A 17,561-nucleotide genomic window follows, 5' to 3' on the forward strand; every position below is an offset into this window, starting at 1 on the left:
AGGATCTAGATTAAATCTACCAGACTGCAGATGTTACTGAACCTCTACCATGTGCCAGAAAGGATCTAAATTAAATACACCATACTGCTTGAAGCCCTGCAGAGGTAGAAAGGGAGACTATCCAGATCTTGTATTTATTAGTTTCCTGTTTTCAATGCCTGTGACCAAATACCTGTCAAGAAGCATTTTAAGAAACGTGGTGTTGATTTAGGCTTGCGATTTGAAGGACGTATACAGCCCACCATGGAAGGGAAGGCATAGAAACAGGTGACCCCGTGAGTTTTTGAGTGCATAGGAACTCCATGTCCACATCTCATCAGACCAGGAGACAGAGATGGGACAGAAAGCAAGGCTCTGACCCAGTGACCTACAGACCCCACCTCCCAAAGCTTCCACAACCTCTCAAAATACCACCACCTAATGTTACAGTCAAGTATTCAAACACATAAGCTTATAGAGGACATTTTTAATCCTCTGTATCTCCTCTATTCTACCTGATCATCTGCCTAGTGTCTACATTCTAGCCTCTATTTTCTTCACCAAATGATTCCTTCTGCTTGTAACTAACCACACGATGTAATATCTCTCATTTAAAATGAAAACAGTGAAAGCAAAGTTAAACATAAATGTATGCCTAGCAGGGTTTGAGAATGAAGAGTGGTCAGAAATAGACATTAAGTGTTAATGATAATGATGAAGCAATAAAAGGCTCTACAAGGAGTAGAAGCCTTGTGCTATTTTTGACGGTACCTTTCATATTTGTTATAAACCTGCATGGCGGAATCATTTGTAGTTTTCTGTTTATAAAGCATATAACTTTCACTTTCTAATGCATATTCTCTAAACTCTTATACAAGTTAGTTTTGCTAACCTTCTTAGAAGGAAAGTGAGTTTTTAAAAGTTAATTTGCTCTCCAAACTTAGCATCTATCAAGTGTAGGTCTTGACTTTGCACATAGGCATAACTCACAGTATACTATTCTTTCTGTGTTATGCTGTTTCTAAAACAAAAGCAAATACATAAACAACTGCTGAAAATTTTGAGGTTCATATTATGAATACTTCCATGATAAAAGATGAAATATTTTAAAGAAATAAAAGATAATATGACCATTGAGTACTAGCCTCTTCAACAGAGTCACCTTGAGAGACTGTAGCTGAATGACAATCATGGTGTCATTGTTTGGTGCATTCTGAAGCTCCTTTTTCAAAATTGCCTCCCATACTTTTCAAACATCCTCCACAGTGGCAGATTTAACCTTTGAGAATAGCTGTGCCACTGAAAGCAATCAAAGAAAGGCAATACTACTAGGAAAACATCCCACTGCTTACTGCAGCTCTCTGAAAGAAAAGTCTCATTGGAGAATAAACACTCTAACATGTTTGTTGAAACTCTTCTTGTAATTAAAATTTTAAGCCACAACCCTACTGTCAAACACATCCTTCATAAGATGTGTTTGCAATTAAAGTCTGTCCTAGATGGCAAAGTAAACGTATCCCCAGTAATGTAAAATAATTAACTTCAATGCAAAATGCTTCCCCTGGGATTGTCCTGTGTTGCTTTGTTTGAAATGGTTATTTTGGTTCCAGACACCCAAGAGGTCCTCTACTGACAAGCTTGTGATATGGCAACTGAGGGTGTATCTTTCCTGTAATAAGGAGAACAATGCTGGCATGAGGACAGGAATTTAGATGCAACAGACCTGGAAGGGTCCATGCCCAGCTTTGTCACTAATGAATGGTGTGAATTTGAACAAGAGCCCTGCCTAAAATGACCTTCCTGATATGCATGTGAGTGGGTGGCCTCCTTCACACCAGGGTTCACTGGAGGTCCAATCATCTGCAACCTTGACCTCACAGGACCTTTAGCGGACTGATACTGATGCTGAGCTTTTAAAGATACTATTGTCATTACAGCTTCAGATGGAACCATTCATCTTAGCCAGAAGATAACACTTCATGGAAGAGAAGATTAAATGTTCACAGAGGACTTACCTGAGACCTAGGAAAATGGGAAAATGCCCTTTTGTTCTGTTTGGGGTGACATTTAGATGGCCCAATCCAAAGCAGCCCAATTAGATGGACAGTTACCTCAATTAAGAAATTACTGCTGTAATTATATAGGAAATACACATTAGAAGCAAGGGCCCAAAGCACTGGTTCTTTCTCTAAACACCACCTTTTGATGAATGTGATTTCAGTGCTAACATGATTTCAATACTAACATTAGGGAGACTGAAGCAGGTGGTCTGAGAGTTCAAGCCCCACCCAGGCTATATAGCAAGACCCAGACTCAGTTGAAAAGACATTTTTTTCTTTGATGATTTAGTTCCCAGAAACTATGTGTCATGCTCGACTATGTGCTAAGAATTATATTTGATATCAGCATCATAAGAATAAATAAATAACCTGGTCTGACCTCCACATTTTATACATTTCAAAATATTACTTGTTCATTTAAGTATCTAAAATATCTGCATAAAAATTTATTAAGGTGATAGATCAACCCAAAAGAAAATAAAATGAGGAAAGAAACTGAATTATGAAAGGTCTATAAGAATAACACACAGCATGAAGCCAAAATGACACACCCATGGGTAAGTACCCTGTGAACAGACTAGAAAAAGATAAAAAAAAAAAGTTCAAGAAAGTCAACAGTTGGAAGATAAGTACTATTCATTAATATTTATAGACAGTTTTCATCCTCCCAAAGCTGGCACTTCAGAGTGCTGCAATACATTTTTGTGGCTAAATGAGTTGGCAGTTCATTGAATAATGTGGAATAATGTCAGCAAAGACAACAAAGGATTCAGAAGACCTCTGTGCATGGGGAGAATGGAGGGACAAAGGATTCATGATGCATCACTAAAAAGACATATGCAACTAGATATGTGGTTACAGTGCAAGCAAGAAGGGTGTTCCCTGTTAGCTGCTTTCATTCATTGCTATAACCAACACCCATCATACTGATGTCCACACCATTGAAAAGATAGCGTGTATAATGTCATAAATGGACCTTGAATTTTACTTTTCTATCTTGAAATCATGGAGGGAACCACCTCTGCTCGGAAATTTATTACAGAACCCTGGAAGCAGGAGACTTTAATAAGACCTTTAAGCTAAGAAGTGAATGTGGCTGGAACTGGTAAACCTCTTAAGATGGGGCTTAAGGGAAAGTCAGTTAACAGTTGGCTTATATTTAACACTTAGATGCTGAAACTTTTAACACAACAGTTGTATATTCAAAAGACAAACAGTTGTCAATATCACAGCATTTATATAACTCAAGAGCATTGACATTTTAAAATCAGGATCTTGCCTGCTAAGAGGTAATATTTTATACTGTTACGTTTCTTTTCAGAACCAAACCTGTTTCTTATCATGAACGAGCTCTCTTTTCAGATTGCAACTCAAGATGTAAATGTTCAGAGTCAAAATGGGAGCCCATGTGTGGGGACAATGGGATCACATATGTGTCAGCATGTCTTGCTGGTTGTCAATCCTCCAGTCAGAGTGGAAAGAACATTGTAAGACATCTCTCCTCATGTATCTGCCTGTTCGCTGGCTATCATGTAGACCTGTGTTGCTTCACTGGGGTCTTGGGTGACCCAGGCAAAAGCCATGGTTCTGATCCAACCCTTGTATTTATATGGAAATATTGGGAATTTAAAACACTCTTTTGGATCTAAAGCTGAAATAGTTAAGGAAAGGATTAGTCATGAAACAGGTATAACAACTTTCATAATTGTTTAGTCTACACCTATCATTTTATTGTGAAAAACATTAGCCAAGAATAAATCCCAACAATCTTATAATTTCACTTGTGAGGTCTACTTTAGAACATTTGTCTCCTGAACTAAGGCCAGTAGATATAGGAGGTTTTTGGAACAGCACAAATATGGGAGGTTACAAGGTCTGTATCTAAAAAGACATGGATTCAGGAGCCCAGAACTAATTCCAGGGAAGTTAATGGTTCTGAAGCAGCTCTGCTTGCTCAGGAGTAGATAGATGGTAGGCACTGCAGAGCTTCTGGAAAGTGGAATGGAGTCAGAACTCTAGACAGGAAGCTCGCTCAGCCTGTCCAGGTGAAATCACTCATGTACTTGAGACGAACGGCTTGAACTGTAAGCGTTTGTTCCTCATAGTAGACAGGAAGTCCAAATGAAGGTGCCAGTGGGTCCATTGCAAGGTGAGGGCTGGCCACGGGGTTGCTGACATCCTCAGGGCGGAGGGCAGAAAGAAGGACAAGGTGTCTGTAGTAGTCAGCCTTTTCACTCCTATAGTTAACTAAGAGAAAGCTTTCAAAGAGAGGAAAGCGTTGTTCCGGTTTAGCTTCTCGGCGTGGACCCTAGGCTTGCTGCTTCTGGACCTGTGCTACTGCGGTTTACCCTGCAGCAGCTGTGTGATAGAGGACATTAGCCTCACAGGAACTGAAGGGAAAGCACAGCAGAGGACAGGCTACATCTTTCCAAGGCACTCCACAGGGACTACTTTTTCTACCTAGCCCCTTCTCCTGCCCTTGACCACCCAAATAAAACCATCACGATCTTTTTTCACAAATCCATCAACTGGACACCCAATCCCTGGTACTAGAGGAGAACGCTTCCTGTTTAAATATTAAAATGATATTTTTCTAATATGGACACTAATTTCTGAAAATGTTATCTTTACAACCTTTCAAAGCCCTTACCTCCATGTTTCTTAGCACAGGAACTTAATATTCCAATAAACTGGGATGAGCATTCAGTGCATAGTGGAAAGTAGTTGTTAAGGACACACCCTTTAATCACACCTTGGCATTTCAGGTCTAACACTGCCTTTCGTAAAAACTGAACAACACATATATATTTAAATATACTTGTTGGCTAGTTATGAATGCTTCGCCCAACACATCTGAGGGCATGCCAGATGATAGTGAGGCACAAGAACAAATAACAAATAACAAAACCAGGAATAGAACTAAAAACATTTAACCAGAGCCATACATATATATGGTCCTGGATATATATGTACATATATATGTATACATATGTATACATATGTATATATGCATATATGACTACATATGTATGCATGCATATACCTACAGATATATATGAATTTTTCCAACTTTATTTCATTTCATTATTTGCAAATTCACTCTTCAGCGATAAAAATGACAACTTGTTGTCTCAGTTAGTATTTCCACAGCTATGGTAAAATACCCTGACTTGGAGAAGAAAGAGATTATTTCACTTATGCTTCCGCATCATGGTCCATTGTCTGAGGAAGCCAGGGCAGGAACCTAGAAACAGGAACTGAAACAGAGGCTCTAGATGATGGCCGCTTACTGGCCTGCTCCCTGTGGCTTGCTCATCCTTCTTTCTCATACCACACAGAAACCCCTGAATAGGGGTGGCACCCACCACAGTGGACTGGGACCTCCCACATCAATCACTAAATACAAAAATGTTCTACAGACTGGCCTACAGCCCAATCTTATGAAGGCAATTTCTCAGTTATAGTCTTTTTTTTTTTCAGATAACTAGAGCTTCTGTCAAGGACTAAGACTCTTTTAATTACAAATAGATAATAAATGCTATGAGATTCTCATTTCATAAATAAACTGCACCTAAATAACCCATGAGTTATAAAAATTACTTCTTTATATTCATGATTTAGTTGACTTTTATGCATAAAGATTATTTTCCCTAAAAGACAATGTAAATTCTTCCATATCTTCCAATTCTGTCCATTTATTCAATGACTTTTTTTCTTAAGTACTAAAAATGAGGTCAGTTTTAGGCTCTGGATGTGTAGTAGTGACAAGGTAGGGTGTCCTCCTTTTATAGAGGTATTATTCTAATAGAGATGCCATTTAAAATTAAGTGCCATTTACTAGTGACAGGGACTGAGTTAGGATACAAGGGCAGACAGAAGGGCTGTGATTTAAATGTGATTTAAATGGAGTTCTCTCATGAAATCTTTAGGGTCAAAGGGAAGCAAAACAAGCAAGGGGAAAGTTTCCTGGACAGGGAGAAGCAGTACTATGAGACATGAGTAAATTTTCTGTCTTTAAGCTTTGTGTATATGGCAGGGGCTTCTAGGATAAAACATGCCTGTAAAATTGCCCTGTTGGAGCCACTGTGTAACCAAAATAGAGGGCAATCAGGCAGATTGTTGACCAAAGAGATCAGGGTGACATCTGGGAGCTATGTGATAGAGAATGTATAATTCACTACAATGATTTGGGATCCTTACAAATGTTTAATGAGTACTAATTTCAGGGTTGAAGTCAGTGAGGGAATTTGAACGTTCACTTGGTTACTATGTGGAAAGTAGATCAATGAGAGAGAAAGAAGTTGAGCACAAAGTTGACCATGATAATATTCAAAGCATGAAATAGTAGAGACACTCACGTGTAGACTGTAGGTCATGATTTAAACAATGAAATAATCTATTAGAGTTCATCTTAATGTATGTTAATATAGCAAAAAATATGCCCCCATTGATCATGTAGGACATACATATTTTAATGAAAGTATTTTAAAATAAATTGGTAACTTCTGATTTTATTAAATATCCCTCAATAATTGGACTTTTCTCTACTGTGTTGCAGATGTTTTCTAACTGCACTTGTGTGGGACTTGCAGCCCCTAAGTCAGGAAACTGGTCAGGCATGATGGGCAGGTGTCAGAAAGATAACGAATGTCCCCAAATGTTTCTGTATTTCCTTGTGATTTCAGTCATCACGTCATATACCTTATCTCTAGGTGGCATACCTGGGTATATATTACTCCTGAGGTGAGTACTGAGTTTCTTGCTACAACTTCACTATCAAATGTAGTATATATTCTTCTCCATGGTCAGGATTCTTGATAGCTTGTTGAAACAATTTCACCAGTCCCTAATCCCACTCTCAGATGAACCCACTTTAGGATTTTATATAAAAATGTAGCTGAATAGAGTTTCCTTAGTTCAGCATGTTTGCAAACCCTTGATCTAGAGCACTGTTAAAACCTACATCATTGAAGGTCTGTGGTAAACACCATGTGGGGCTTCTGATGTTGGAGGCAGTATTAATAACACAGGTAAAATGTACCTTTCATTAAATATGCTTTCATCAAATGTATGTAACAAACAATTAAAGGTATGTTTAATAACACAGGGTTTTAAATTGATCATTTTGATCTATAGGCTATTATATTTTACATATTCTTGCTAAGACTGGAATTTGCCATGAAAAGTATTATGTTTTTTTTTTTATCATTTGAGGATTCTTATCTATGAATATTATGTGAATGACATAAAACAATTTAGGACCCTAACATATGCACTCCTTTGCATGTTTTAATTAGAATATATGTTTTAAAGAATGATTTAAATAGAAATTAAGCATTGATTTCTGGTATAAATCATATATTTAAAAATGAGGGAATTTTAAATTTTATGTCACTCTTTAAATGAAATTAATGTAATTAAAGAATAATGAATAATGATTAGGTAATCTTGACCAGATTAAAGATTGTATGAAAAGCTGTGTGTGTGTACACATGTACATGTTTGCATGTGTATAGGACACACCTGTGTGGGTGTGCACTCATGAGCCAGCCCCACATTGATGTCAGCAATCTCATCAAATGCTCTTCCAGTGCTCTTCTGCCTTATTCACTGAAGCAGCATCTCCCAGGCAGAACCTGTCAGTGCTGCTAGCTCTGATGATTCCCTGTTTCTGCTTTTAAGGCAAAAAGAACAGGCCCATTCAGTATTTATGTGGGTTCTGAGTGTCTGAACTTCTGGTTTCATGGTTGTATGGCAAGTGCTTCGATCACTGAGAAGTCTCTCAGGCCATATTTTCTAACTGGTGCTTCTCCTATTTTAGGTGCATTCAACCACATCTTAAGTCTTTTGCTCTGGGAATCTACACCTTAGCAGTGAGAGTTCTTGGTAAGTATAATAAAATGGATCATTTTTTTTCTTCTCTTTCTAAAACATTGTGTATGTGTGTGTATGTGTGTGTGTGCTGGTTTATTGTCAGGGGCCCCAGAAGTGTCATGGATGGCAGGGAAATAATCTGTGGAAGGTGAAGAATGAAGCTCAGATCAGCATCATTTTAGCAGCCTCTGGGTCAAAACTTCCAGAGTCTGACCTTGTGGTTTATTTTACTTACACATTTAAGCACAGTAAAACTTGGGGGTGGGGAAACTGCCACAGTTATCACAACAAAAGCTTTAGTGATGACTACATTGAAACTCCCTTGCAAATGAGCAAAGCACCTGTGACCTTTTCATAAGAATGAGTTCTGTTGGCTGATAAACAGCACTCAGGGTAAGGGCCTAAGGAGAAGGGATTGGTAATAAGCATAAGGATAGATTCTATTGATGGAGGATGCAAAATACATCGGCCTTCTTTCATAAGGAAGGTTTCCATTCACTGATAGACAAAACTCAGGATTGGGACCTAAACAATGCTCAGGATTTGGGGGACATTCAGGATGGTTGGCTTCATAGAATAGCAAAAAGATTACCAGGAAATCATTTGCATTTACCTGATTGTTTTTTGTAAACAGTCAATAAAATATTTCAGGTGAGAACTATGTACGTGACATTGTGTGTCATTGTGCCCTTTCTGTTGTGAAGACCTGACTTTAGTGTATACTATCACTGAATAATGTTCTCTTTGTAAATATGAGGGCCCTAACCCTCATCCCTCATGAGAGATTTGTCGATAAAAAGTGACCTGTGAGATGATGTCATTATTCCACTTTTGGCATATGTTTTGCCTGAAGCTGATATGACTATAAATGATTCTAATTTAAATCAATTATATTACAACTATTCATAAAACTCCAATAGATTTTAAGCAGGCTGTATTTCAAAAATAATTTCTGTTTATTATCAAAGGCCTGTTTTTCTTGATGGTATCATAAATGCTTCAGGATGACTGTAGTAAGCGTGCACTATTTTGTGTAACTATATGCTGTGGTTTGAATATGAAATAATATGCCCCACAGGTTTCATTTGTTTGAGTGTCCACCAGATTCCAAGCTGGTGTCACCATTTGGAAGGTTGAGGTATCTTTAGGAGGTGAGACCTAGCTGGAGGAGGAAATCTCAGATAGGGGTGGGGTGAGGCTTGCGGTCTGTAACTTGGCAACTTCTAACTGTAGTTTTCCATGCTTCCTGCTCTAGCCATTTACCAAGCATGCCCCTGCTGCATGGGCCAAGCATTTTGGCGTGCTTTCCCTACCATGGTTTATTCAAATACCTTGAACTATGTGCCCAAAATAAACCCTTCCTTTGTTAGCTGTGAAAATGTTGGAGACTCATAAACAACAGAAGCAATGATGCAAAAAGGATGGCCATCTTTTTGCAATACATAAAAAGAAATGAAGCTGTAAACGCCTTTTAATCCTGTCATTATGCTTGTGTTAAAACTTGATTGTGAGAGTTTACCTTTTCTTCACAGGATTGTGCCCTCACTAATCAGTTACTGAGAAATGATGAGCATTGTAGCATGAATAAGAAAGGAACTGCCTGTGCCTGCATAGTTTGGATTTAGCATAAAACACAGTTAAACAAACAAGCTGTTCTGAGAACATTAAGGGTTGGTGAAAGGGACTGAGCTGTGTGCTAGTGAGCAGAATTAATACATTTTAGGCCATTGGAATGACCCTTTCTGAAGGGAATTATTTGAACTGAGATACAACTGGTATGTGAGCATTAAAAAGAGGGAGGTAGGGAGGCAGAGAGGTAGGGTGGTGGTGCAAATCTTTAATCCCAGCACTTGAGAGGCAGAGGCAGGCAGATCTCTGTGATTTGGAGGCCAACATGGTCTACAGAATGAGTTCTATGACAGGTTCCAAAGGTACACAGAGAAACCCTGTCACAAAAAAAAAAAGAAAGAAAAAAAAGAAAGGAAAAGTAAATTTAAATTTATTTAAGACAAAGAAAGCTACTCAGGGTATTAGGTAAGAGGACAGAGCATTTTGAGCATTGAAAGACATTCAATAGTCACACATTTAATCCCAGCACTCAAGAGGCAGAAGGAACTGTATCTCTATAAGTTTTAGAACAGCCTGGTCTATAAGACCTAGTTCCAGGAGAGCTAGGGCTGTTACGGAGAAACCCCATTTCAAAACAAACAAACAAACAAAAACCAAACAAGAAAGACATTCAATAAATCTAGGATCCAAAAATATAGTGTTTGGTCTTGGAACAAATACCTTGGGAAATCATCTGTATGGTTATTTGCATAGTAAATAGGTTATAGAGTGATAAGGAAATTGGCCAAAAAGAATCCTTAGCTGTTGCTTTTATTTGGGGTGGAGTTTCTGGGAATTGAACCTAGGACTTTAAAGTATGCTAGGCAAATTCTCTACCAGTGAACTGTGCCAGGAGCTGTACACCTGGACTTAAGCTAACGAGAGTTTTTGCATGAGTCCGGAGCTTGTGACCAAGCACTGAGCCATAAAGAGGTCTCTCAAAGAGGTCTCAGTTAGTAACTATGGCTTTTTGTCTCCCAAACAGTGATTCCTGGACTCAAGGTAAGTAGTTCCGGGTTACCATTCATGACAAAACTCAGATGCAATTATTTGTCTTTCTTACAGCAGGAATTCCAGCTCCTGTGTATTTTGGTGTTTTGATTGACACTTCATGCCTCAAATGGGGATTTAAGAAATGTGGAAGCCAAGGCTCCTGCAGATTATACGATTCTCACGCTTTCAGGTACAATGTCAATCCAGTCCTAGATTCCGTTGCTACTGCATTACATCCTATGCAACATGTGGTTTCCATGCTTCTAAGATAAATCAACAAAAAATCCTGGGAACTGTTTCATGTACCAATTCTGTTATTTGCTATTTGACTTAAAAATATGTATTTCCTAGTGTTAATACTGAATTTCATTTAAATGTCACCATTATTTTGTACTTAATTTTTAAGTTATCATATGAAGTAATAGGATTCATGAATTTATATAATTATGATGCCCTCACACATGTGTATCATTATACTTTGTTCTAATTTATCCCCCTTCCAAGTAATTATTTTTTTAATATGATGAAAATGAGTTAGATAAAATGCCTCACCCCTGCAATCCCAAAATTTAGGGGGCTAACAGAAGAGAACTAATGCTCACTTGAGGTCGACGTGGCCTGTATAATATGTCCTTGGCTAACCTGAAGCTACAGAGTAAGCATCCCTCACACACACACATACACCACATACATACACACATAGCACACACACCACATACACCACACACACATACACACACACCACACACACATACACACACAATGCACACACACAACACACAAACACACACACACATGTGCATGTATTTACATGAGCACACATATATGACAAATGATGGAAATTTCTAGAATACAGTAACATTTTTAAAAGTTTGTGTACACTAATAGCAAGACATTTCCTGATACTCAGATGCATTAAAATGTAGGTCACATTCTGGGTTTAATTCTATTCTTTTTTAAACTAAGCCAAACTGTACCATTTACGTCAGTGCTAATCCCCTGGGCAAGATCAGGATTTGGCTCTCAATCCGTCCGGCTCTTATTGCCAAGCTGATGTTCAATTATTCCAGTACTTGAAATGCATAAAAGCAAAAGGCTTCCTCTGTGTGGGTGAGTGTGTCTGGGGTGGAGAGTGTGGTTTTCTCACTACGGTATCGTTCAGTTCTGTTCATCAGACCTTTATTCTCCTTATTGCTGAAAGCCATACTCCAATGGCTTAAGAGCAGGGACTTCCTTTTCTTCAAAGGCTTACAAGCCAAACACGTTGTTTCAGAGAAGTAAAGCTGAGTCTCCAGCATCTAAGTTGAATGTGAATAAGACGGGTTTAATAGGCTTTGATGGTATGTGTGAAGGGTTTTTGGTTCATGACCAGGGCCGGTTCAGGGGGTATGATTTGGCATATGCTCTCATTTGCTGTGGCTAAATATTCACTGTAATGTGCCAGTTGTGCGATGCAGGGACTGTGAGACTGTGAGAATATTTACCAAGTGACCAGGACAGAGCTTGAAGCCTGTCCGTTTATGTTCTTCTGGTGTTAAAAGGTTTCTCAGGGAAGAGAGTAAACTGAACATTACATTAATCTGCAGGCGGTTCTGCTCCACTATCAATTATGACCCCTCCTTCCAATTGTTTGCTGCAGCTTTTCTTTGGAATGTGTGGGAGGAATATTTAATGCGGGGTCACCACAAGACTCAATCAAACCTAGAAACTTTGGAAAGTGGAAGAGACATCTTAAAAATTATACTTAAGACAGCAATAGCCTAACTGGAACAGCCCTGAGCAAGCAGGAAGATGGCTACCTAACTTCAGGGAAGCCTCATACAGAAAGTGGAATTTATTGTGTCATTTGCAGTAGCTAGGAATGAACAATGCTAAGAAATATGGCAGTGAGCTGCTGGTAGTTCACCAGTGTTCACAGCCACGGGTCTATACTTGGAAATCTGTGTCCTTCGAGAGAGCCATCACCACACTGTTAGAAGCTTCAATTATGTTTTATTTCAAGCTGAGTAGCTGCAACAATTATAACTGAGATTCTTTCCTCTTTTAGACACATATACCTGGGACTAACCACCCTCCTTGGTACGGTGTCCATTTTCCTAAGCATGGCTGTGCTTTTTATTTTAAAGAAAAAGTACGTTTCAAAACACAGCTGCTCCATAGCCACAAGAGGCAAAGCAGTGGCATCTTCAAGCTTCAGGATAGAAGCACGTGCTGCGAAGGATCGTGGGCATCAGCCCAAGTACTGGCCCGGCAAGGAGACGCGACTTTAGGAAAATCACAGAAAACAAACAAACACGGAGGTCATCTTATCCAATACACGAATGTTCTGCAAACAAATAAAATTATAAACAAAAAGGGCTTCTTTCTCCTTCCAAAAGTGTGTCTGCTTTTCTTTTGTTTTTCACTCTAAGCTATAGATGGTAGACCTCAATAAATATCACTAAACATAGAGATGAAAAAAATGACCTTAGAACCTCCTTTAACTTATTTATACATTCCTTTTAATTATTTTTTCATTTGTGCTTCATCTGTGTGGTGTCCGTTGATATGTAAGATGTATTCCTGGGGGTGGGTGTCTCTCGTGTCAGATTACGACATGTCCTCGCTAAACTGAGTCACTTGTCCAGAATATACTTTGAGTCGTTCCTAAGGAGAGCGCTTGGTTCTAGATCCTTCTTGGAATGCAGCAGTTGATACAGAAAAGGTTTATGACAGAGTGGCCTTGAAAGGCTATTTTAAGTTATTAGCTCCCCCACTAACTGTTTACATCTGTTCATTGTGACATTAGAAGTATCCATGGTCATATTGTTGTTAATGTCACTGTGCCTTATTGTCTGTGCATTCAATGAATTAAAATATTTGAAAACAAATGCTGCCCATATTTCCATGTAGACAGTCAAATCTCTATACACAAGGTGTAGTCATAAATATATTTAAAAGTTAAGTTTGGGGGTGTGTGGACCTGGGATGCCATCAGAATTCATTATGTGAATTCCCAAATAATCAATAAAAATACTATGTTGGAAAAATATAATATCACAGATACTACAAAATGCTTATATATCTGTGGTACTATGTATTACTGTGTAGCGTATCTAAGGTATATAATGTTTATGTATACTATGCATGTACTATATAGTTTATCTGTACTTTATATATAAAGCAGGGATTTAGACTTTCCAAAAGCTCATTTTCCCCCTGTTGAGGTTGTAGCCTCTAGATGCCATTTGTTTGTCCTGGTTAGTCTTTTGTCACCTTGATACAAGCTAGTGTCATTTGGAAAGGGAGACTCTCAATTGAGGAAATTCTCCCACAATACTGGCCTATAGGCAAGTCTGACAAGCATTTTCCTGATTACTGATTGATTGACCTCCTGGGCTGGTGGTCCTGCATTAAATAGGAAAGCAGGCTCAGCAAGCCATGAGGAACAAGTCGGTAAACAGCACCCCTCCATGGCCTCTACTTCAGTTCTTGCCTCCAAGTTCCTACTTTGAGCTCCCACAGTGATGGAAGTTATAAAGTAAAATAAACCCTTTCCTCCACAAGAAAGTTAAGTTTCTGGAAACCATTAATGACTGTGGTTGTTATTTCTAGAAAGTAAATGGATTAAGTGGTATTAAGGCTGGGTGTGGTGTCTTAGATGTCTAGTGGCCACTTACCAGACAAGTCAGAAAGATTCCACCAGGTAACTCTCTGGTACCTTCACTGGAAACCTTCAATTCAGACCTTTCCTCTCCCCTGGCATTTTGACACTCCTCTGACTGCACTCTAATCTTCAAACCATTACCACCATTTTTCTGCCTCTATCACCAGTTTAAACATAGTTCTGATCCCTCTAAGGAAAACAGAGATAAACCAGAGAACCCCATATAGAGGCATTGTACCCAGAAGTCAATAGTCTTCCGTAAGTCCTGGAAAGTCCAAAGACCAGGGGAATCTCAGTGTGAGTTAGACAGTACAGTGCCTTGGATGCAAAGGGCAGGACACTTACATACCAAAGGAATTTTCAAAGCCGCATAAGGAATCCATCACCATGATACATCACTCATACTACAACCTGATTCATCTACACAGCACTAATGATACTAAAATCTCCATTTAGGAAAGGGTATGGCAAAGCTGAGAGAGGTTACATAAATTGTTCATCAATGGAGAAGCACAGTTAAAATAAAATTCAGGTCTACATGAAATCAACTTTCCACCATATAAGCCTAACCCAAAACTGTGTTCTAGATGCCCCAGTCATTTGTAATGTCTCAGAATTGCTTTATTTTATGTGTTTTCTTTGATTCAGTCCTCATCTATGCCTGTATATTCCAATATCAGAAGATAATTAGCACACAGTGAATTTCAGTATATTGGTTTTTTGTTTTGCTTTGTTTTTTTCCCCCAAGTACTATATCTTGTGTTCAGAATAGTAGACGTTCAATTGATAGACCCAAAACATGCTGGGTAAACTTAAGCCCAGTGATCAGGGAAGGGCTTTAGAGACTTATCCTTTAAATACAATTCTTTATAAGAAAAAATCTTAAGCTTGCTTGATTTGTTGGGTCAAAGGCATGCTTTGGGAACCATGTGGGGCTGAGAGGACAGTTTAGGGGAGGTGATTCTTTCTTTACAGCATGTGGGTCCCAGAATGAAACTTGGGTCATCAGGCTTGGCAGCAAGCACCTTTACCCTGAACCATCCCACTGGCTTCTGACACACAACTTGAAGTAACCTTTAGACAAAAAGGAAACATGAACAGGACGCTCCCAAGAAACGCGTGTGTTTGAGTAGAAGTCTGGTAGGAAGGCACCAGTTAAATGCATGTTTGCTTTACTCACACAGCAAAAGAATCTAATGGTCCAACTATGGTTTTTGACTGCCTTTTGTTGTCTGTTTACATATCAGTTCTGAAAAAAAAAAAAAGAATGGGAAAAGATGTAACGACTGGGAATGAGGAAGAGATATGTCCTTTAAAACACAACAATGTTGGATCGTGAGAGGCGGTTCAGCAGGGATAACACTTGATGCTTTTTTGAGGAACCAGGTTTGGTTCCCAGTCCCCATAACTGGGAGCTCACAGACCCCTGTAACTCCAGCTGTAAAGTAATCTGATGTCCTCTTCTGAACTGAGCAGGCACCCATACCTATGCATGCATATGCATACATGGACACACACACACACACACACACACACACACACACACACAATCTTTGTCATTTGATTGAAATTAGTAACAATTGTATGTTTTATATTTCTGCTGATTTTGAAAATGTAATGCATCTTTGTTCTGGTAAGCAGGGTTATGTGCACTAGGTCTCTGCCCTGCCAGCTCCTGAACCACTTTACCATTGTCACCATTTTCTGTATCCACCTGACCCATGATAAAGGGTGCATGGGTTTGACTCAGTACCCTTCTCCAGCTTGTCTTAATACAATACTTTATACTTTAATAATTAAAGTAAAATTTAAATCTCTTACCCTAGCTTCCACATCCTTTTCATTTTTTCAAAGCTTTCTGTAGCAACACCCTAACATATAACTTCTTTGCAGGTAAGTCACACAACAGAATTTTGATTGATTTACTTGTGAATGATTTGGAAAATAAAACCGTGTTTTGAAAGAAAAACAACTACAGACAACTAAGGAATGCTGAGAGCAGGAGAAATATCCTACATAATGAAAAGTTCAATTGATTTCTAAGTGCACAATACCAAATACTCACCCTTGAAATCATATGCATACAAGTAGCATTATACAGACTGAGCATGTTGTATTTATAAATTTGGAATATATATTATATTTATGTTCTCCAAATATACAAACAGTTAAAGGAATGAAGTCAATAAATGTGAGTGAAAACAAGGGGCCACAAGGGAATATTTGGAGAAAGGAGAAAATAAAGTAGTTATATTTAATTTCAAAAAATAAATTATTTTATTAAAAATGGTCTTTTTTATAAAAAGACCAAATACTAACTAAAAAGAAGTAAGATTTTTATGCATAACCTTCAAATCAACAGGTAACAAAATTTCATCTCTGAAACTTAGCTTTATGGCATAGAAAGGTATCATTGAGTGAGGGATGAATTTATTAGAAAAAATACAGATATTTTCTTTAAGTAAATTCACATGTAACAGAGGTAAGAAGATATTATGTGCTATGAAATGTATATTTTTTAAAACCAAACCCTGTTGTGAAATATTAGTTGAAGATGTGCTACAATCATTCATGCATCATTTGTTTAATGATGCAAAAATGTATTCTTCTGTTTCATCTGTTTACTTCTGTGAAGCTGTGTTACTTTGCCTGTCTAAAACACACCCGATTGGTCTAATAAAGAGCTAAATTGCCAATAGTTAGGCAGGAAAGAAACTAGCTGGGGCTGGCAAGCAGAAAAAATAAGAGGAGATTTTGAGAAGAGAAAATCAGGAAGCAAGAAAAAGGAGAAGGAGAGAAGACATCAGGGGCCAGTCACCCAGCTACACAGCAAGTCTTAGAGTATGAAGTAAAGAAAACTAGAGAGAGGTAAAAGTCCAGAGGCAAAAGGTAGATGGAACAATCTAAATTTAAAAAAAAGCCAGCTAGGAACAAGCCAAGCTAAAGCTGAGCATTCATAAGAAAGAATAAATCTCTATGTGATTATTTGGGAGCTGTGTGTTAGTCCCCCCCACCAAAGTAAAAGAATAAAAAACAAGCCCAACAATATTTTGGCATTCCAACATCGACCCATATATCCATAGGGCTTGAAAAAGCTTAAGATTAATTAAAAAATATGAAAACAGATTGTTTAAGAAATTCTGTCACACAGCAGGGCACTTAAACTACCTTTCCATACTTAATAGAAGCAAAAACCTAAGTAAAAATGCCTGCCAGAGATCAGAGCCCTGTGATTCCAGTGTTGGGGGGTTGAATGCAATTCCTGGTCAAAAGTACTTCCAACCAGGCCATAAGCTTTAGGCTTAACTCTCTTAAGCCTAGAAGCAATCAGAACCAAATTATAGAGATGTACAAATGACCATGTTGTAGCTTAGCCATTTAAAGTTTACTCACACAGTCAA

At 38.3% G+C, this 17,561-nt stretch overlaps 1 protein-coding gene across 6 annotated transcripts in view; it reads left to right on the plus strand.

Moving 5' to 3' along the window:
* Slco1c1 (solute carrier organic anion transporter family member 1C1) overlaps positions 1-12,976 on the plus strand; it is a 40,579-nt gene extending 27,603 nt beyond the window's left edge. For 3 of the 6 annotated variants that reach the window (XM_005364556.3, XM_026787901.1, XM_026787902.1), the window contains 5 exons: positions 3,361-3,526; positions 6,598-6,782; positions 7,861-7,925; positions 10,587-10,704; positions 12,562-12,858. In XM_005364556.3, coding sequence (XP_005364613.1) covers positions 3,361-3,526; positions 6,598-6,782; positions 7,861-7,925; positions 10,587-10,704; positions 12,562-12,784 — 757 coding nt within the window. In that variant the 3' untranslated portion in view covers positions 12,785-12,858. Of the gene's footprint in view, positions 1-3,360; positions 3,527-6,597; positions 6,783-7,860; positions 7,926-8,991; positions 9,716-10,586; positions 10,705-12,561 lie in introns of those variants that run through there. The other 3 variants (XM_026787899.1, XM_005364555.3, XM_026787900.1) reach the window with 3 other exon arrangements.
* The last annotated feature ends 4,585 nt before the right edge of the window (positions 12,977-17,561 follow it).

The sequence above is a fragment of the Microtus ochrogaster genome (assembly GCF_000317375.1).
Source record: "Microtus ochrogaster isolate Prairie Vole_2 chromosome 14 unlocalized genomic scaffold, MicOch1.0 chr14_random_2, whole genome shotgun sequence".
Classification (NCBI taxonomy): Eukaryota; Metazoa; Chordata; class Mammalia; order Rodentia; family Cricetidae; genus Microtus; species Microtus ochrogaster.